General features: G+C 38.1%; 1 protein-coding gene across 7 annotated transcripts in view; it reads left to right on the forward strand.

Moving 5' to 3' along the window:
* The window catches only part of LTBP1 (latent transforming growth factor beta binding protein 1), a 188,828-nt gene that overhangs the window by 36,626 nt on the left and 129,512 nt on the right, over window positions 1–22,690 (forward strand). For all 7 annotated transcript variants that reach the window (XM_074537316.1, XM_074537319.1, XM_074537315.1 and 4 more), the window contains exon 4: window positions 12,380–12,555. In XM_074537316.1, the coding sequence (XP_074393417.1) occupies window positions 12,380–12,555 (176 nt within the window). The remainder of the gene's footprint in view (window positions 1–12,379; window positions 12,556–22,690) is intronic.

The following is a 22,690-nucleotide window of genomic DNA, read 5'->3' on the forward strand; positions in this document are numbered from 1 at the left end:
TCAAAAGAATGTGAGGAGAAGATTCTAAATTGAGCCCTAAGGATGTAATTTCAAACACTTTATAACATGTCCTTTTTATAGTTTAGACTTGTTGGAATGACAGCATTCAGCTGATGTTTAAAAACCATCCCTTATGCAACAGGGAGAAAAAGAAATAAGTATTGTTAAATGTGGCTTACTGTTATGCCTGCTTATAACATGAGCCTGTAAGTCACAAGCTTCAGCAACTTAAAATAAATGCCTGGTATTGTCTATACATATTTGGTGTATTTCACCAAAACTAAGGACTGGGACAGTATCAGAAAGAAGGAATGTATTGAGTTACATTTTCTCAAAAGTCATTCTGAAAAATATTTCGTATAACAAAGCCTGTCGTTCTAAAGAGATCAAAATTTTACATGTAGAGAAAGAAGTAAAGTGAATTTTTGAGGAGAAATCAGAGACATCCTTAAAAAACCAGAGGAATGCCTCACAGACTTCAAATTTACCAACTGCAAATAGGAAAACAAGCTATTCCTAGACCTCTGGAATGCAGTCTGGGCTTTTGGTCATGGTATTTTTTTTTTTTTAAAGTAGGCAGAGTGGTTTGGAATAGGAGATCCAAGTTCCTCCAGACATTGTTGGTTCAGCCGTGTGTTAGAAATGCTTCATAGCTGCTTTCTTGCAAGCTGAATTTGAACTGTAGGTGGACTTATTTTTATAATAATGAATTTGATTTCACACACTTTATCCCTGTGTTGGTCATGGGCTGAAGTCATGGATACGGTGCTCTTTGTTTGTTTGCATTTCACTGCCTTCCAGGATGACAATTGTGGGTTTCAGGGACCAGAGTTAGGAACCACGAGGAATCTCTGCTTTGGCATCCAAGGCAGGGTAAGGACCACTGAATGTAGCATCTACATCCAATGTAGCATCTAGTCCAAGGATGCAAAGCTGTGTGCAAAGCAACAAAGTCCTGGGATGAAATCATGGCCAGCAATGAAATAAATGAGAGTTCTGCTGTTGACTTCAGTGAAATCAGGATTTTATGCTAGTGTCTGGGAAATAGCTTGTATGAAAATCAGTTTAACTGTTTGGTTTTCTTTTGCGTAAGGACCAAGCAGTGCACCAACATTTCAGTGTTAAAATCTTTGCAGTCTTTTATTGGATGGTGATGTAGATCTTTGTTTTACAGATGGGGAAGTGAAAAAGAAAAAATGTATGCCTATTGTCTGCAAACTTCTCTGTCTCTGGAGCAATCTGTATGGTTCAGTAGAGCACTATCAGTAGGGAAAATGAGAATTTCATACAGTTTAACTTTTGTCCTTGACCTCAATGCACTAGAAAATCTTACATTTTACTTAATTATTTTAGAGATAAAGCTAGGGCATAATTAAAATAGTAATTATAATCATAGCATTTGTTGGGCCCATTTAAGTGTGTGGATGGGGGGGGGGGGTGAGGGACTACTGAGTGCCTCACTTTCAGCCCTGTAATTTTTGCTGAAAATAATGAACATTTGTCAGACAAAAATATTACTGTCTTTATATTATCTAGGTTTGCTTTCTGAATAATTATTTTAAGACTGTTTTCAAGCAACCAGTCTTTTTATGGCAGTGTTAAATTAAGCCAGTAAATGAGGAAAACCAGCCTATTTTTACATCTAGATTCCTTGCATGCTGTTTTTAGATTTGCTAGCTATATGAAATGTTGCAGTGATCTACATACACCGGCAGCTACTGTTGTTTTACTAAACTTATTTTTTCTTTCTTTAATGTCTGGAATGAAAAGGAGTATGTTGTATTTCTCCTGATGCTGGGACACTAAGCCAATACAGAATTACTCCTCAAGTGCTCCTATTAAGCCTTAAAGTGGTTATTCATGTAGCTAAGATTTACCATAGCTGGTCTCCATTATGAAACAAGCTTGATAAGTTGATAAATAGCGTTGTGGTGGAGTTTGATTATTTTTTATGGTATCTCTAATAGAAGTATAAATAAAGCATGTTGGTTTTTGTTAATCTGTTGTCAAGGTTCTCTCTGCAGAGAAATTTCTTAGGTCATGGCAGTGAATAAATGCTAACAAGCTTTAGTCTGTTCTTTAGCTCTGCTGAAGTGACCCTTTTACATCAGGGATCTTGTACTGACACAAAAAGGATGTAGGCAAAACCACGCTATTTCTCGGGATGTTATTTTTATGAATATACATGATGATGAACACATGTTTATAATGCACTCATATATATGTATTTTTAGTGAACAACATGTTATTTAGCTGAATTTGAACAAACTGCAATTCACTAACAATTTTTGAAATTGCTGCCCTCTGATCCTGCATAAGTTTACTGTCTTGGTTAATTAGAAAATCTTTTTCTGTGTGATGTTACGATCAGACTATTTGTGTATATATGTCTCAAGGTTTTGGAAGCTCCTTTACCCCAAAATTAGGTTTCTAGTAAGTGTAACTGCTGCTGCTGTCCCCCCTTTCTCTGGTTCTGCTCACAGTTGGAAGCATTCCATTTTGGTGGTGACTTAATATGAAGGACAGTCTTTATTGCTCAATTTTGTGGTATGAAGAAATAGATCATGTGAGTTGTTTATCTAGTTCAGCTAAGAAAGTAGTTATGCATTTAAAAACGTAGATGTTAAAAGTATTCTTGGCCTAATGCAAATATTTCTTCTATGTCCAAAACTTTTCACCACTAATCTTTTCACCCTCTGGGGTAGAGCACAACGTGTTCTTCTGTTCTTGTCGTGCATCATTTCCAGACTTCCCAGATGTGGTAGGAAGCTTGCCATTGTTTCATCACTTGAATTTAGGTGACTGCTGTGGAGGACTTGGATAAACTTTGGGGTTGGGGTTTTTCTAACCCTCCATCTTGAGGATTGCTAAATTTTGTGTTGTAGCTTAGGAAGAGCAGCCCCTATGGTGTTTCAGGGAGCGTATCCTGTAGCCAGTACAGTCTGTCGGAGCTTCTTACTGCTGATTTCATATACCAGAAAAAGCTTCTGCTGATGAATACACATACTGAAGATGGAGTCTGGATTTAATCTGGAAATTTTCAAGGCTTGCTCATCATAAATTATGCTTCTTGTCAAGTAAATTTAGAAAGCCTTCAGTAAATGTGGTTAAGATTCTTAATGTGCGGTAACCATTTTCCCACTCAAACACAAAGACATCATTTTTTCTCCTATGAGCACTTCTTGTGTCTAGTACTTGGGCAAAGTCAGTATTGTATACATCTGCTAGTAGTTGCTTATGTTAGAAATCAGAATGTATTACAGAGGGATAAAGTGCTCCACCTTGCACACCTGGCACTTCTTTACCAGGAGAAAAGTAAGGTATGTTTACATTTTTTATGATGTTAGGAAACAAATAGCCTTAAGCATAAGGATTTCTGACTTTTTCTGTGATCTCAATCAAATTTGAGGTTTTCTCATCAACCATTACACTGGCATTCTTGAAAGCAATAATTATCAATTATATCTTGTCATAGTTCTAATTATGCATTATGTGGAAAAAGTATTTCTTTTTTTAGTCTAGAACTTACTGCAGTTAATTTTCAGTTTCAGTTTTGATTTTGTGTCTTTCTCTCATGTATTCCCTCAAGAGTTTTCTCTGGAATCAGAGTCAGCCTTTTCCCTGCCTGTGCACTTTGTGGACACTCTTAGCTTTGTGAATATCATTGCCTTTAAAAGCCTTACTTTTTATTTTGCCTAAGCTCTTTGCACCTCAGTTAATGCTTTGAGTTTTGATCTTATTTTGATCAATTTTGATCTTTTGATCCAATTTTGTATGCTGGAGACTTTGACTGGGGTGATGTGAGAGTCTCTTGGTTGTTTGGCTGCAGTCATCATGGACATCACTTAATGTGTGTGACACGTGCTGGTTGCTTCTGATGCACACTGTCCTGTTCATCAGCGCTCAGTTCCTTTGCAGTCCAGGTACTCAGTCTTTGTCTCTTCTTCTCTAGCCACCATTCATTTTCTTGGGGGTTTGTATATTTTTCCACTTGTTCACAGGTCTAATTTATAAAGAGGTTATAAACCTATGATGTATCCCTTTATATCTAACTCCTCCTGAGAAACTTGGTTTATACCAGCAAGATCATACTTGTAAAACATTTTCTAAACATAACAAGCAGTAGTGAGGAAACATTTATTGCTAATCGATCTGTGTCTTTGCAAAAACTTGATGGGGTAGTTACTTGCTCTTTGCATTTATGTTTTTTGTAGTCATGAATTAACATGTCAGAATATCAAATATAGGCCAAGGTTTTCAGTTCGTTACTAGCATTTTATTTAGGTATTATATTCCTAAATGACAGATTTCTGCTTAATTCAGACAAGGATGTAAGTGTATTCCCAGAAAGCATTTATCTTGTGTGAATATAATTGCTAATCCGGAAGAGAAAATAATAATGGAGGGTTTTCTGAACTACTGTAATAAAATTGCATGTAGTTTTAAGTTACTTATTAACCTGAACTGAGCTATTATCAAACCATGTATATGTTAGCAGATTTCAAAAGGATATATGATAATTAATATATAGTCAAGAAAATGAATCTGTTATGTTCCGTATATTTGCCCAGTTAAAGCTTACAGCATTGTTTAATAATCTAAGATTTCTTAGTAGTCTCTTCTAATATAAATCTTCAAAGTTCTTTTCAAATTTCAAATAAATTACATCAATCTACTGGGCTCTTTGTCTCTTGTTTAACATGCTCAAGAATTTGAGTAGATTAGTGATGCATGGTTTTGCTTTGCAGTAGCTGTGCTCACTTGCCTTAATCGTATAACATCCATTGGGGGAGTTTGTTTCCGTTTTTAGTTGTCATTTCAACATACTTTTCTAATGCCGAAGTCTGTCTCATGAGTTGACAGATTAGAAATTATCACTAGTTAATATGTCTTGATCCAAGTAATTTTTTTATGACACAGTGTCAGTGTGACATGCCACTAGTACTATGGAAACAAAAACAATTTTTCTGTAGAAAATATAGTGTAAAACAGGAAAGGGAAAAACGTACATGAATTTACTGAAGACAGTATATTGAACTGATACAGTGCTGTGGTTAAGTAAATCTGCTGCTAACCAGCAAATTCCATCTTGACTCAGTGCTGCAACATAGTGGATGTTTGGAGGGCAATTTCTTACTGCAGGTGTTGGTGACGTTAGCAGCCATTCTTTTAAAAGCTGGATTTGATAGTGACAAATATCTTACCTGACTGTAGGATTATCAATGTAGCGTCCTGCAAAACAACAACAAAACACCCCAAAATATGAGTTAACCAATAAAAGCAGAGGAACAAGAACAAGTCAGCAGTGCATGTAGGTTTTCTGTTGTGGAGTTTTTTCTTTTTTTGCCTCCTTGAACTTTACTGATAAGAGGTGTCTGGAAAGTTGAAGATATATGTATGGCTGGAAAGTTGAAGATATATGTATGGCTGGCAATCTATATAGAATAATCCAGATGTCAAATTAATTCATCTGGATTTGTGAAGAGCTCCATTGCTTAAGTGTTAGTGAAAGTATGCATGAGGTAACAAATAATTTCTGGCTCTTAGTTGTTCATTTGGTGCGTGGTGAAATGAAAAGTTTGTGAATTGCTGTTACTGTGAGACTTAGACTCAGGTGGTTTGTGTTCATCATTGTTTCAGACTTCTCTGGCCTTCATGCATACTCTTTCTTTGATGCTGGTTTAGGGTACTTAAGACTTAATGCTATAAGAAGATTTTTTTTTTTTTAATTGGTGTCACTTGTATTTTGATGGCACTTTGGGAGTAGAGTGAGGCAAACTTTTTATATCTCTTTTTAATGAAAAGATGCAGTAGGCAAACATTCCCTTTATTTTACTGATAGAATTACCATTTATAGTTTAAATTTTTACAGAAGGATTATTCTTCAGATTTAATCTCTGAATGCTGCATTACGTGAGGAATGCTTGCCTGCTGCTGCGTAACTTGCAAGAACTGTAGCTTCCTTCAGCTTGTGTGACTGAGCATCTGTAGTGTTGCTCTGCATCGAATATTTAACCAAGAGATACATTTCTCTTGCCTTAAGAGCTCTTTCTGCTTTTTGACATCTAGGAAACCAATCATTGCTTGTGACTCTGGAAAACTCAGTGTATTTCTTTTGAGATCTGGAAGAATGTTGATAATCTACACATTTCAGTTTGTGTTGTATGTGAAAAATGAAGTGCATCGATGGAGTCATAGTTGGGCTCTTTTCAGAGAGTTTTGTTTCACAGAGCTTTAGTTCTGCTCTTACACCAGGTTATGCTGGCAAGTGGGATCCAACCAATGAACAATTCATTTGAGCCTGCAAATACAGGGCTAGCTTTATGAGCAAACACTTAGGAGTTAGATAATCCCTGAAAGTGTCTTGGACAAGCCTTTTACCACAGAAATTGCACGTGAGAGGGGCAAAATTGGTACTTGTGGATAAAAGTTAATGTTTCACATTTCTGTGTGAACCTTTATAAACAACTTTGAATTCCTTTTTACCCTTTATATCTTGGTGTAGATTAAATGTCTCTATTAAAATTTGTTGTATTTGTTGTATTACCTCATTTACAAACCAAATCAATTTGATGGTAATCGAAGAAGATATTTTTTGTATTGTAAATAATATTCTAACTCTTTAGGTGGTAAAAAAGTAGGAATTAATAACTTGATGGTATTATTTGAAAACTATTAAATAATATCTAAACTACTGTCTTTGCAAAATTTTGCCTGGGGAAAAAATATACTGCAAAGATGTAAATCAAGTCAGTTTTATAAAGAAGATATTAATGCAACATTGTAGGGTTTTTATTGTAAGACAGGCAGGTCTCAGTGCTTGTGTTGCAGTGTTTGCATTGTATTTCAGGGACAGGACTTTTAAATATGTACAAAAAATACATGTTTGCACATAAAATCAATATTTTGCAGATCTTTTGTAATGGTAAAAATAAAGGAAAGCTGAATGCTTCTCTCTTTCATCTTTGGTTACTGGTAGGACCTTATGAAATAGGCCATCCTTGATTGATGATGGGTATGATGTTGTAAAGGGCTTTGGAGAAATCCCATCTGTTCATCATCAGCTGGGAAGTGAAACTTTTTCATGTATCTTTAAAAAAAAAAAATAAATATATATATATATATATATCAGAGAAGCAGTGTAAGGAGGAAACAGCTGGCAAAGGTCAGGCTGAACTAGCAACTGAATTTTAACAATTTACGTGGGGGTAGGGGGTTAGTTCTATTTCCATGCCTTTTGAACTCGCCTGCATATTTTCTTTACTATCTCATAGTTTTAGAAAACACTGGTTTTCTTCTCCTTTTGATTTTTCGTTGTGACTTTGGAAGGAGGTAATGAAGAAGGAATTAATTTGTATGTTTGCATGAAGCAGTTGTGTTAACAATTCATATTTTCTGAAAATGTTGCTAGCTAGGAGCCAGGCATGGGAGCATCAGGCTTAGAATAAATAAAAGAAAGAAAGCAACCTGGGTGAGATTTGTCTTAGTTTAGTCTAGACAATACTTTTCATGCCAAATGTTGTCGATCTTATTTCTGCTTTCCAGAGTTATTCTGATACATCACATTCTTTCTCTGGTTTATCAAGCAGGAGAGCTTTCTTTTGTATGATAGCTGAAAATGTTTCTTCTTCCTCTGCAGTGCTCTTGTGACCTTATTAGTATTTCTCATATTGTTTGTTTGTTGAAGGTGCAACAAACATTGTTGCACCTCATTTCAAAATTTCTCATATTGTTTGTTTGTTGAAGGTGCATTTAGACATTTGTTTATCTTCCTGGCTACACTTCAGCAGTGGAAAGTTTTTGTCAAGTTTATTAAGCTAATGTCAGTTATATACCAACTTCATCCAAACTGAGCAGAAGTATTTAAGAAAAACGGTCTAGACAAATCTTAACTTGGGTTTTCTGTGATTATTGTAAGCAGATAACTTGGTGATTTACATTAGGTGGTTTAGTCTGCATTGAAACAAATTAACAACTTGCACATCATGTGGAGGTTTTTCCTTTTCAAGAATTGGATTGATAAAGTTTACGGCTTTCCTGTGTTGTACTGAGTAAGCCACTCTTGGAAAACAAACCTGTCTTAGCAGTAATTTATTAACATGCAAACTAAATTAAGGAAGAAATTTATAATACCTAGGAAGGATGGAAAAGGCAACTTTTGTAAATTCTAGTGGCTAAGATTTTACCTTCCATCATAGGGTGTTCATGGTTTTGGTGTGGCATTGTGTTTTGTTGGGTTTTTAAAATGATTTAAAACTTTTTTCTATATAATTATGAGTGTTATGATGGACTTAGTGGGCTAACAGTTGGGCTTCTGTGAGGCTGGATGGGTGGCAAGATGAAGGGTAAATAAAATAAAAAGATCTAATATGGACAAACAAGGAAGGCCTTGTTGAACATGCGAGGATCGGGGCAGCCGTGGCTACAGTGACCAGGACATTGTGGAGCTCAGTATCTTACATGAAGGAAGAGGGGCAGCAATTAAGATTGCAACCCTGGACTTCCAGAGAGTTAACTTTAGTCTATTCAGGGACTTTTTTTTGACAAATATCATTGGAATTTGCCTTCAGGGAAGAAGGATCTGAGACAGTTGAAACCTTCCAACAGCTGGTCAGTATTCAAGGATTTTTTTTTTGGGCTCAAAAATGGTGCATCCTGATGAGTGATAAATTGAGCAAAGTGGGAAAGAGACCTGCATGGATGATTGACAGAATTCCTGTCAATGCCCAAGCACAAGTGAGAGATACACAGGAAGGAAGCAGGGACAGAACATTTAAAACATAAATAGAGATGTTGTCAGAGTATGCAGAAATGCAGCAAGGAAGGCTGAGGCCCATTAAAAACCTGGCCAAGGATATCAAGTACAGGAAGCAAATGCATCAATAACAAATAGGAAATTAAGGAAAATGTGGGCCTGTTTTTAAATTAAGTGGGAAGTCTGGTAACAGAGAATACAAAGAAGGCAGAATTACTGAATGCCTTCTGTCTGTCGCTCTTCACTGACAAGACCAGCCCTTATGAGTCTCTGACCTGGGACACCAGGGAAAAGGAATGGTGGAAGGAAGACTTCCACTTTGTCAAGGAGGATTGGGTTAGAAATCACCTAGGCCAACTTGACATCCAGAAGTCCATGGGCCACGATGGGATGCATCCACGAGGGCTGAGAAAGATGGCAGACATCACAGCTAGGCCACTCACGGTCATATTTGAAAGGTCATGGCAGTCAGAAGCGATGTTTGAGTACTAGAGGAAAGCAAATGTCACCCCAGCCTTCAGAAAGGGCAAGGAGGAGTCCCCAGGTAACTACTGCCTCACCTCAATCTCTGGAAATGTAATGGAGTGCTTTGTTCTGGAGGCCATCTTTAACTGTGTGGAAGACCAGAAAGGAGTAGTTAGCATGGATTCACTAAAGGTAAATCATGCTCAACCAACCCAATTGTCTTCTACCGTGACAAAACTGCCTGGATGGATGAGGGGAGAGGAATGAATATTTTCTACCTGGACTTCACCAAGCTCTTCGACACTGTCTCTCACAACATCCTCATAGGCAAACCTGGGAGGTGCCAGCTGGAGGAGTGGACAATGAGGTGGTTCTCATTCTGTCTGAATGGCAGAACATTTGACCAGGTCCCATATTGTTCACTCATTCATCGATGACCTGGATGAAGGGGTAGATGCCTCCTCAGCAAGTTCACTGATGACACAGAACTGGGAAGATATCTCTGGCCTATACCCCAGGGTGCTGTACAGAAGGATCCTGACAGGCTGGAGGATGGGCAGAGAAGAACTGTCTGAAGTTCAAAGGCAAATGAAGAGTCCTGTACCAGTACAGGCTGGGGTCTGACCTGCTGGGAAGCAGCTGTGCAGACAGGGAACCGGGTGTCCTGGTGGACAACAAGCTGTCCATGAGCCAGCAGTGAGCCCTTGTGGCCAAGAAGGCCATTGGAATCTTGGGGTGCATTAGGAAGAGCAGTGCCAGCAGGTCAAGGGAGCTGATCCTGCCCCTCTGCCAGCCCTGGTGAGGCACATCTGCAGTGCTGAGTCCAGTCCTGGCTCCTCAGGACAAGAGAGACATGGAGCTCTGGGAGTGGGTTTGAGCAGAGGGCAGCAAAGGTAATCAGGGGACTGCTAATTAGAAATCATTAGGAAGACCCTGCTTGAGCAGAGTTTGACCCCACCAGTGGTCCCTTGCGACCTTAACCATTCTGGGATTCTGTAACGCTTTACAACTGATTTTAACCTTAACAGAAAACACTCAGCCACTTAAATGGCAGCATCTGTATCTAGTATTTTGACCTCTGCTGTTAAGTCCTGCTTCTACATTCAGCATAGACACTCTTTTATGTGCAAAACCAGAAATGGATTTCCTTATGTGTAGGCATCAAATGGGGTCCATTAGAAAAAACAAGTTGTGCAGGAGTGATTGCAGTGATTCTTCAAAGAAATTAAATTCATATGTAAGCAGTAGTGAAGGCAACAACTTCAGCTTTATCTCAGGCTGAGGGTTTTTCGGTCATACTTCTTATCAGAATGTGTTGGATTCCAAGCCTGACCTCCAATACCAATGAAGACTGTCTTTTGATCTTCTGGTAGGAACCCTAAAGACAACATAGAAAATACAATATTTTCTCTTAGTCTGGCAAAAGGACTTGTACTGAATGTAATGAGACTGTGTAAGTACTGTATTAGAAATATTGACTTGGAGACAGCTGAGCAGTTATGTTTCTGTTCTACATAGGACGCTTAGAATGTCACTATTAATGAATGCTCTTGTTAACTTGGATCAGTTCGAGAAAAAGAGCATCTGTGTAGGACAAAACCCCATTGTTTGTTCTAACCACAAATCCATTGGCTACAGCAGTTACTAAGCATCTTGAATAACATGACCAAGGAGTTAGGCATTGCTTTGGAGATAGGGGCTGGCTCAGGCTCCACATGTCAGAAAACAATGCAGTAGTCATCTAAGTTCTTAGCTGAAACTCTGCATTCTCACCTCTGTGGGGAAGTGCTGCTCAGCTGTCCTTTATAATATAGGGTCCATGACTTATTCTCAGAGGACAGTTATTTACCCTACAGAACTGTGGCTCTGAGGGATGATTGTTTCAAATCCAATAACTTTTTTCCCATTTTTCCATTTTTGAAGACCAAACTAGTTACATACTCCCAGCTGAGAATGCAGTAAAGGAGGCTTACTGCATCCCACTCTGTATGCCTTCAACATTTGAGCAAAGGATGATGTAGTCCTGATAGCCACTGTTATAAGTTAGTAATTAATTCTGCTCTCCAGGGTGTGTGTGTAATTACAGTCTGATCTGCACTAGCTATGACTCCAGAAGGTGTGTTATTAGTAGGTTTGTTACTTGCTTGGTGATGCGGTTCTTCAGCCTTGGGCCCCAAAGCAGCTTGCAGTTTCATTGCATGTAGCTAAGAGCTGCCCAAACTGCTGCCTTATAAATTGCTGGAAGAGTGAAGGCCAGTTTTTTAGTGAAGAAATTATTCCTACTGCTGATGGTTGCTAAATAACCAAGGACTTTTTGATAGGGAGAGGAGGGAATTGTTGTTGAAAGTTGGTACGGCCTTGTGCAGTGAAAAGCTGAGGTCATAGGGAGGAATCTAAACATATGAGTCAGGATTAGTGGTAAGAGATTCCTTAGCTTGAAGGAATCTTCTTGTTTAACAGGAAGGGAAAATGGTTTTGTTGTTGAAGGAGGCCATGTGGTTATGGGACATTTGTGGTTATGGGACATTTGTCAGAGATGTTCAATAGTGCAGGCAAAGAGAAAGTGGATGGGCAAAGTAATGTGACTCTGGGACACAAACCTTGTGATTAGGTGAGAAATATCTGAAAAAGGGGAAGAGGAGCAGTGCTTTGCTCTTTTGCTAGAGGGATATGGTGAAAAAGGTAATGATTTCTGGGAACAGAAGGGGAAAGTCAGATGGGTTTAGGTTCTACTTAATATACCTTCTATCGAATGAGAATTGTGAAAAATGGAATAAGGTTTGAATGCATTATTGCTTCTCTGACCTGTCTGGAAAGCTCTGTGTTAACAAATTTGAGCTGTAACTCATTTTGATCAGGACTTTTCCCTTGTTCCTTCCTGTTTTCTGAACTGTCCATGATATTTCTCTTGCCATGTCAAAAAGAAAGTTATATAATCCCTGTAGTCTGTCTTTCTTAGGAGTTTGAGCTGACAAGACAATGATGGTGCTAGATGCTTGGAAAATCAGGTGCTTACTTCTAAGGTAGTAGATTTCCCAAACTGTATTTTGAGAATTTGGACTATAGTTGAATGTGTCTTCAATTTTTTTACAAGTAGTTTCTAAGTCTAATTTATTAATTCTTACATTGTTTTGTCTTTTCTATCTCTTTCCAAAACAGGATGATACCCCTTTCATCTCAGACATTAATGATGAATCTTCATCATGGCCAAACACAGGAATATGTGATTAAGCCCAAATACTATCCAGTAAAAAAAGTGATTTCAGGAGAGCAGTCCACTGAGGGCTCATTACCACTGAGGTTGGGCCAGGATCAACCTGCATCCCCTTTGCGATGTGAGTACAAAAAGCATATTCCCTTCTCTCCCCCCACAAAGCCCCCACTCCCTGCTTTTTTAAAGATATTGACATTTTCTGCAGTAACACTTGAAGACAGAGAAAGGTTAAAACAACTCTACATGAGATTTCTTAGGTTAGCAAATGCTCCAATATTCTGCATTTTGTGCAGCAACAAAACATTTCCTGGATGAGAAAAACAATTGAATCTGTTTTGCTGTCGGAAATTTATCATGTTGTTTCTTGATAATAGTTTTTTCTTCAGAAAAGGGTGCTTTGTGAATGCTTTGCTAGAATAGGCACATCTATGAGTGTAGTCAGTGTCAGTATGATGGATACCTTTTTGGAAAGCTGGAGTTCAGCACTGTGGTCTCATTGGTGACTATTTTTCTCTATATTTAATTTATTACATGTTTATGAACTTCTGCACAGTATGGAACTGCCTGAGAGTTTCTGCTTCATATTTATAATAAAAAGATTGTGTAGGTGCCCAGCTTGTGGCCTTGGCTCATGCCCCATTGTGTGCAGAGCTTGAGGACAAGTTTTGGCTTAGAAGATTAAGAGCTTGATGAATTATGGGTTAGGTATTACAGAACGTCTGCTGGCTTGATTTGGAGAAAAGTTCCTGCAGCTGAATAATGGACTGATTAACATTGAGACCTTTAGGTACTTGCAGTCTCCTGACAGACTTCCTTTGCTGTAGCACAAAGAATTATGCTCTGCTGAGGTTTTAGGGAAGAGACTTGCCTTCTAAATCTTTACCTAGAATTCCTTTGTGTATATTTGCATTTCTGCATTGCTCATCTTTATGGTGTGTCCATTTACACTTCAGTGCAAGTCCCTGCTTCCTTTTCTTCAAGTGTAGGTTTGTTGATGGTAAATGAGACTATTGGCTCTAATAGGAAGAGCAGTGGGCAGCTGGACGTCTTTCAGTTAACATTTTCAGAGTGGTGAAGTATACTTCTTGCAAAGCACTATCTCCCTTTCTTAGAAGTTTCAGAAAAATTTGTATTTTTTTAGTCACACTGTCAACATCGAGCAGTAGTCTCTTTTGTAAATATGATACTGCTTTTTTTCCAGTCAGCAGTTGTTTTCTTTCAAATAAAATATTAATGGCCACCGGGATTGGATTGTGACCATCTGTCATGACTCTTACTAGTCAAAGAGTTTACAAATTCCAGGTTTTATAGTTCTCCAGTATTTGGTGTGACTGTTCCAGGTTGGATTCTGACCAAAAAAAACCCCCATCTTTCCTTTTGACTCCATTTTTCAGGCTGTTTAAGTCATTTTACCTTCAATGCACTCAGTGGTACTCACAAGTATCAAACTGCTGCTAAATGGATGCATTCTGTGAGTTGGTTTTTTTCCTTCTATGGTAGTATAAGGAGAAGACTCTATAGCTGTAAGGCAAGGGAACCAGTGCTTCTAGCTTTTTCTAGCTTATTTGAGTCCCACTGTTACTTACAGTGCTCTAAGGGACATGACTAGGAGAAGGAAAACCAGGAGCTGAAGACTGGACTGGTTTTTATCAAATTGTAAGCCCCTTATTGAGCAGTGCCTTAGTAAAACATTCTACCCTTATTGAAAAGCTTGTGAGTCCTAAAACAGCCAGAGGACAAGTAGTGAAAAGAGTTTCTATGGCCTGATAAGGTCAGCCATGACTTAAGTGTTGACTCAGAGGTAAAATGCAAGCTATTTGGATGGTGTCAAAATTTGTGATTCTGAGCTCTCTGTCAGCCTAAAAACCAGTCTCATTACCTGTTTTACCTGTTTTCTAGATCTGTGAGGTGGGAGATGGGGACAGCACCTTCTGATGAAGCAGTTCAGGTATCTGCTAGTACAGAGTGCAGTTTGAGCACTATGGTGTTGGAAGCTACATGGTTTCAGATGTACTGCTAGCCTGAACAGGAGACCTAGAACTTGGCCTGCCATATCTGGGCTTTCTGGTTTTTGGAGGTACTGGGATGAACTTGGGATGAACTAGTAGCAGGTAGCATTTCTACTGTCAAGCATTTTGAACTTCTCTCCTGTGGGATACAAACTCTGAGTAATTCTCAAGGGATGTATTATTTGTTTAAAAGTACTGTCACACTTCTGTAATCTGCCTAAATATTTGGAACCTCAGAGTGAAAAATTCTCTAGTAGTAGCAATGGAAGCAGTATAGAAATTTCAGCCATAGAATTCTATTTTCAACCTGGTAGTCCATGAAACAGTAGGAAGTTTTGGTTTTTTGTTTTGGTTTTTTTTTTAGTAATTCAGGTACATCTATCTTAGACAGTTCCCACTAGTTCCTTAATGGCACTGTTAAATAGTAACCACTACTCATCTGAGCATGAATCCTCTAAATATCAGTGCTTGTATCCCTGGATTTATAAATGCAGTAATGAAGAAAATTTGTTAAAGGAATGTTGTGTGATTTCTATTGGCCTAAAATGTATATGATAGTGAACAAATTCTAAATGTAGTCTTTTTGGAATTCCTTTCAACTTAGCTATTGTAAGAACTGCTTATTGCAGCAGGAAGAGGCTAGGAAGTTTTCAGTTTCACTCTATCCACTTCTGGTTGCTATATGGTTCTTCAGAAAATGCATTGAAATACACACTTCATTTTCCAGCCTGAGATGTCTGTGGGCTAATGTTTAGTGGCACTGTGCATTTTGCCCATTGAGCTGAAAACAGTGAAATTTCTGCTTCTGAAATAAATTGTTTGTTGTTGCCTGCATGTGGAAGACAATTTTGTGCACCCTCTCACCAGGGTACAGTTCCTCATAAGCACAATGAAGATGCCACTGCTTCCCTGTTTTAGAGGCACATTGAGAAAATGTATTAATTAGTGACTGAGGCAGCCACAGAATGCACTGAGAACAGAAGAAAAACTCAAGAGTACTTTACCTACAACTGGAATTGTATTGTGTGAAGTAAATCAGGCATGTGTTTGTATAATGAAGTTATCCCAAGGAGGAAAAGAGGATAAGAAAGAAAACAAGACTAATCTATTCAGGAAGACAATGTGAGAAGTATGTGTATTTTGCAATTGAAGTTACATGCTAAGATGCTAAAATTAAGTACTATGGAAAACTGCTTTCTTCTAGGTAGATTGGGTTGTTTTAGTCTTCAGCAAAATTATTTATAAAATTCATTAAAGAGAGCTTGTCTCTACTTTAGGTAGTAAATGAAAACATGTCTTGAATTTAAGTAGTAAAGGTTACATAAGGTTTAGTGAACTTGGGCTTGCAGCACCCTACTGTGTCTTAGTTGTATGTGTTGTGGCTGGAATTTGGACAAATATGCCTGTATGGCTTTTGGACTCTTAGGATCTGCTCATGGTTCTGTGGACAACTCTTAAATTCTTGTGTAAGGATGAAGCTGAAACAATATGAAAGTTGTGTAATTCCTCTAACTGTGGCTACATTATATTACATCATATTTTACATAAGTTTATGCACATGAAATCAGCTTAATGTGAAGAAAATGTCCCAGCACTTATAGTTGTGATGGGCTGAACAGAATACCCTGTTCCAAATTTGGCATAACAAGAGCTTTCCTCTGTTGGCAGCACAATACATTGGTAACTTAGTGAAGCTCCTCTGTAAGTTTATATGTAATTACATGTGCTGCCTTCACTGATGACTTCAGAGATTGATTTGAGCAAATCCCAGGTGTCACTTTGAAATTCCAATTAAAACTTTTTTTTGTGGAACTGCACCATTCTGGCTTCATTAAGTGACACTTACTTCATAGTAATTGTATTTCCCTGCCAGGAAGTATGGGTAAACAGCTGCAAAAGGCACAAATATTTTACTGCTTCAAAAAGTGCACACAGAGCTGTGATATGTGTTGCATATAAATACATCTGTATGATTTGACATTCTACCCAAGTTCAGACTTGGGAGGAAAAACTCCCTCTGATCTTCACTGGGTCAGATACTCTTTCCACCATTCTTGTTACTGCTTTGTGGAGCTGCTCTTCATGAACAGCAAAGCAGTTCTCTCTCTGCCTTGTCTTAACTAGATCATTGCATTGTGATCTTTGTAACTTGTGCCTATCAATGTATTTATGGATATTAGAGTTAAACAGTGGTAATGTTCCCAACTAGAAGTTTTGGGAAATTTGGAGATGAGGGAGGATCTCAAGGCTACACTCTGAACAAGGTACATCCAGCAGAATGAGGTGAGTGAAACCAGAATGAACACTTAGAAGACTAATATTAAGGAATAACTGAGTGATTACAACATAGTCTGTTTGGAGGGAATGTAGAGTCAAATTTGCTTCAGTCACTCATGGCAACTGACGTTCATGTATTGCTCCTAAAAAATTTTACATATTCAGTTGCAAGGGAATGGGTAAGTGTATAAATGTTGGGGACTTTGTTTCATTTTCTCAAAGGCATGTATGTTCAAAGTTGGTGCTGTCATTCCAGAGCAGAAGGGATTTTTAAGAGACAAGCTAAAAACTTTAAGATAAAATTTTGTTCCTGTCAGCATCAGGGTCAAAGAGTGCTGAGGCTTTTCAAAGAAAAATTTTAGTGTAAAGCATACTTTTCCTCATTGCCATTTCAGAGCATTATTCTTCCTGCTGTTGAACAGTGTGGTGATTCGTAAAAGCCAGCTAAAGTTTACTTTTGATTACAGCAAGACTTGGAAACAATAGGCTAAATTCTAGGTATAAATTGAGTTATGTAGATTCACATTAATTCAGCTAACTCTAGCAAACCAAGCAGCACATTTACATTGCTTTTGCTTCAAAAAATTCTGAAAAAATAACTAACAAATGAATGCAGTTTATTTAGCAATTATAAAAGACCATGGAGTTCTTTGAAAACCTTGGAGACAGAATAGCTCTGTATGAATACAAGCTATTTCACTCAGTATACTGTTGCTGTAGGCATTCTAACAATTCTCTTGCTAAGCTGTCTTCATGATTGTTTGTGTGTCTATAAAGGCTCACAAGTGAGGAGGCCAGAAAATCAGCACCCACCCCCAAACGTACTGTATTTTTCTCTCTGGACTCTCAAAAGATTTTATGGCCCTGAGCTCACTAGGAAATAAATGTCTGCCTGACAGGCAAAGGCTGCTGGTGCTTTTATAGAAACTATTTTAAATGTTGTATTCACCCAAAAATGAATTCCCAGCTCCATGGTTTAAAACACAGAGATTGATATACAGCAGAATGAAGAAGAATGTTGGAAAAACATGGTGATCTGGCAAACAGAATTAAAATCAGTTCAAAGCATGTAATTGCTGGGGGAAAACACAGACTGAGACAAATGCATCTCAACTTCTGAGATCAAAGAGTATTGGCTCCAAAAGCAAAAATTTCTCAAGGAGATAAGAGGAGGCTTTCCAGAAAATTCTGTAGGGGAAAGTCTTTATGATGTTTAGAAAATGTTAGTTTAGGTGGATATAGAGACCTATTGAACCCACACAATTAAACATTACAAGTCCCTTAGCTTGGCTCCTGGCTAACTCCCGAGTTACTGTAATACAAGTCTTTGATATCAAGAATTGATTCTGATTGCTTCAAGTAGCTGAGTCTGGTTTTCTTCATAGGAGATGTGAAAGTGCTTTTCTGTCAGTCCATTGCCTATGCTAGAAGGAATGAACAAATGTTGACAAAAAAATTACTGTACAAATGTTCATACCCTGTGAAGCTGCGATTTCAGAGTCAGTGACATCCTTATGTCTGTTGTCATTTTTTCCCCTGTTCAGGAAATTAGAGGGGAAAAAAGATCTTGGCTTCATGTACTGCTGAGGGAGAAGATTTTTAATGGTGATTCAGCATGCAGAGGCGGCTGTATTCATTTATTACTTAATTCCATGATGTCCCGTCCTTTGTCACTGTTTACAGTTTGTTGACTTCCCTAGTGCATTTTGTTTCCCTTCAGGAAATGAAATGTCAAGTGGATATTCTTTAGTAAGGTAATATTAATTAAATTTTTATTCCCTGTTCTTCCTAGAAATGATGAACATTGACTCTTGCAATTTAGACTTTTTTCTCATTTGAGGGAATTGTGTATGTTGGGAGGGGAAAACTCTATCTCAAGAATTTTTCTTGACAAGGTATTTATTTTCTTGAAGTGCTCTTCCAGCTTGAGACTTGTAATACTATTGTCTAATATTTGTATTATTGTTGTGAAAGAAGCCTAAATAATAACCTTAGGCAAAAGGCATCATTTGAGATGAGTACATAATTTCAGGCGGCAGTGAGTCTCATTCTCAGTATCTAAGACCAAATTCAGACCACCTTGTGAAAGAGTCCTGTTGATAAAGTGGACAATGGCATAGTATTTAGCTGGGAATATTAAGTTTGTGTGTAAAGATGCTGACTTCTTTATCAGAGTGTGCATTGCAGCTTTCATCAGTGGAAAATTGCTTGTGGTGGGCTGTAAAGTTACTGCTGCTTTATTACAGCCAAGATGAGGATTGTAACCTTAACTCTGTGCCTTAGATGATGTCTGTGTCTAAATGTGGCTTTTGGGCCTTTGTTACTTAAGTTGAAAGCCTTTTGGGTCCAGGTATGCTTAAGTACCTAAGAAGCTGGATAATTTGAATGGAAGCTTAAAAAGGCTTGTTCACCTGAATGCTGTGCTTACAGCTGGAGTAGTATCCAGACCCAAACCTGAAGCACTGATATGAACTCAAGTGTGAGTCTCTTGAAGAGCTTGAAGTTCTGTTTCAGGACAAATACTGCACTCTGGGAAAGACAGGCCATCTGGGTGCTAATATTTTGTGTAATTCATATTTGAAATTGCAGCTGAAGCGCTTGACTGCCTGCCTATCTTTGGAAGTACACTCAGCTGAACTCTCCTGTGGGATTAGGTTCCCCAAGGACTGCTATAGCAGTCATAGTGATATCTGGAATCCAGCTGTAGTGAAGTCAGAGTTCTTCAAAGAAAAGTGTCTGAGCCCTCAGCTAAGCAATCTTGAACTAAGCAGTCTTAGGTCATCAGCATTTACTTCTGAATGGGTTGGGCACAGTCGCGTTTAATGTTCTGCTTGCTCCATGCAATCAATTTCTCTCATCTCTTGGAAAAGAGACCTAGGACTGGTAAGTGGTATAACTCGAGGCTGAAATTTACCTCTTTACCATCATAACCATTTGTGGATCTAGTTTAAATATAATTGATTTAAACAAAATAAATGCAGCACAGATTAAAAGAATTATTGGCCGATAAGTTTATTGAATTGAGTTGAAGCCATTCCATCAGACATCAAACCACACTGCATGCTCTATTTGGGTTGGTACCTTTTTCTGGATTACTCTCAACTGTGTGAATGGAAATTATAGTCATGTATCTCATTACCAGGGAGAATGGCTGTAGTTAAGGATAGGATGTTCATTGCCTGAGGATTGTATATAAAGAATCCTTGAAGTGGTCGAAAAGACAAGGAAGACAAAAGGCGATTGATAAAACCAGCTGGCAGAGACCTCAGATTTCAAATCTATGCGTGATTTGTACATTATGGGCTTCCAGAGGACAAAATTGAATGTAATTTCTGTGAATTCCTCTCTTGCTCTAAAAGGCTGTGTCAGTGACAGAATTTATCAGCAAAGGGCTTGTTGCCTGTAAACACAGTTAGGTCTTTCTAAACAATCCCAGCACTTGTGCCTGCATATGCTCCTTTGGTACTTTTAAGTGAAGCCATCCATACAAAACACAAAAAATCTGTGTTGCAGATAGTGGAGATCTTTTTGGAATTTGTCAAAATTAATAGAGGAGACCTACTTGAACGAAACAAGTGTTGCTGTAGTAAATGACTTCAAACAGTACACTGTTCACACTCTATTTTAAACTGAGATTAAGATAATTGAAGAGTGGGTTATTTGCCTCTCCTAGAATACGCTACTAAAAATTTTAAAATGTTTTGGAGGGTGGTGGAGGTGGTGATGAGGAAGACAGTGGAATTCTCTGTTCTATTCCTTGACAGGGAACAAGGAAGAGATTATCACAGGGATACAATCAGGAAGGGGAAAAGACTTTCCCAGTTATTTTCTTTTCAATTACCTTCCTCCTTCCTGGAAGCTTCCTTCGTGATGCTTCCTGGAAGTATCAAACTTTCTTTTGAAATTATTTCTTTTCCTGTTTGTCAAGCATGCTGAGAAGCAAGCAGGGCTTAAAAAGAGGGTAGAGAAACAAGGGTGAGATAGAAGCAGCAAGTCTGAGAGCTCAGTTCTGACTGCAGGGAGAAGATTGTGGTGCGAGCTTCTGAGCAAGACAGAAGGAAGAAGTGATGTGAAGAGGTAGAGACCTGGCTAGTCAGAAACAGGTATCTAGAGAAGTGTGTGTAACAGCAACAGTGGCAATAAGAATGGCAACAAAAATATCAGTGCATATCTCTCTTCAGTTACTGTCATATTAAATAGCTGGATCATGTTTTGCTTTTTTTGGAAGCCTTTCAGTTTACATCAAGACAATAGAACTGAGTACTTGAAAAGTGATGAAATATCAAAGGTTAAGTTGTATTAACTAGTGAAATACATGAATAACGTAATACAAGTGCAGCAAAAATATGAAGTACAGAAATAACAAAAAGTAGGAATGCTAAACTAATTACATTTCAATAATGTGTTCCTACAGCTGTCTAGACATGTTAAATCAAGTACAGCTTGCCACGCTGTCATCTTGTTCAAAATGTTTGGGTGGATGTGCACACATACACCTCACCTCATGCAGAACTGGGGGTGTACTCTTAAGCATTAGAGAAGGCATTGGATCTTGGATTAAATAAATCTGAATCATCTTATTTTTAATTTCACTGGCATGTCTAATTTCTCCCAATGCTTGTGAAAAGGGAACTGGCTGTGAGGTGACCTAGGTAACACTAACCAAGTTTCTGCAAAGAGCAAAGGTAGGAATTGTGTATTGAAGCCAAAAATCAAATTACTCAACAGCTGTATCTTGCCTTTACTTAATCCATGTAGTTTTCAGACTTGTTTGTACTTGTGACTGTTACAGAAAGATTAAGACTTATATTCTGCATGATTTTTAGATGGGCAAGATTTGAATGCAGGAGATTTTACTCCAGTGCTCAGAGCAGACTAAGGAATGAGTTTGGTCCTGCAAAGGTTGTTCTGCATTTGCAAGGGATGTCCTATATTTGTTTCACTGGGATGATATCTGTATCAACAGATCAGAAAGGGATTTGGGAGATGTGTGCCCCTTTGGCCTAGCCTGCAGATTGGTTCTGGGTATGAAGTATCAGTGCATTGTTGGGAGACAAAAATGAATTAAAATCATAGAAGCATGTAATGTAAAGCTTTGTTAAGTAATTCTGCTGGTCTCCCCACCATTGATCAGACCTCAGCTGCAGTAAAGTGTTGTTTTGGACAGGGTTTGTGAAGAAAGATGAGGACCCAGTGACTGGTATTAAAAGCAAAACAAAAAAGATGTAGATATGCAAAATACAGGCTGTTAAACAGTATGTTTGGAGGATTTTGGTCTGGCCAACATGAGACTGAGGGAGATTGATGGCAGTGTTTTCAAGTTTGTTAGAAAATGATCCACAGAGGAGTAATGTTTTGGTAAAGTTTGCTGTAGGTGAAGCAGGGCAGTAGTTTGAGTTGCTACAAGGGAAATGTGGGTTAGGTATTAGGAATACTTTTACAATAGGAGAGGCTGAAATGCTGGAATAAATTCTTTGGGGGGAGGCTGTGGAATCTGCATAATAGAAGGGGTTTGAGGATAGTCTGTCTGGACAAACCTTTTGTTTAATGTTGCTGTTTTATCCTGGGAAAATGCAGATGGGGAGATTAAGTGATCTCTCAGAATTTCCTACAGCACTTTCTGTGCCTTTTAAAGCCTGTATTTCTCTCAATGGGTAATCAAAAACTTAGGGAAGATCTGCCTCTGGTCTATATGTCAATCTAGTGTGTCTTTGTCTTTTTTTTTTCTCTTTCTGTTAGGTTTTTTTTTGTTTGTTTCTTCATTAGCTCCTAGCATTATAAATCTTCTAGATGATTCTATTTCTAAGTTGTATGACAGCTAAGTTTAACTTGTTCTGATCTTTGGAAACTAGGTTTTTATTGGTTGTTTAAGTTTTTTTATTTTATTTTAAATTGATGACTAAGTGATGACAAGACAGAACTTCCTCATGTGTTGTCAAAAGTGTAAAAAGGTCATTTGACAGTAGTTTT

Source organism: Zonotrichia albicollis, chromosome 3 (genome assembly GCF_047830755.1).
Source record: "Zonotrichia albicollis isolate bZonAlb1 chromosome 3, bZonAlb1.hap1, whole genome shotgun sequence".
In the NCBI taxonomy this organism is placed as follows: domain Eukaryota; kingdom Metazoa; phylum Chordata; class Aves; order Passeriformes; family Passerellidae; genus Zonotrichia; species Zonotrichia albicollis.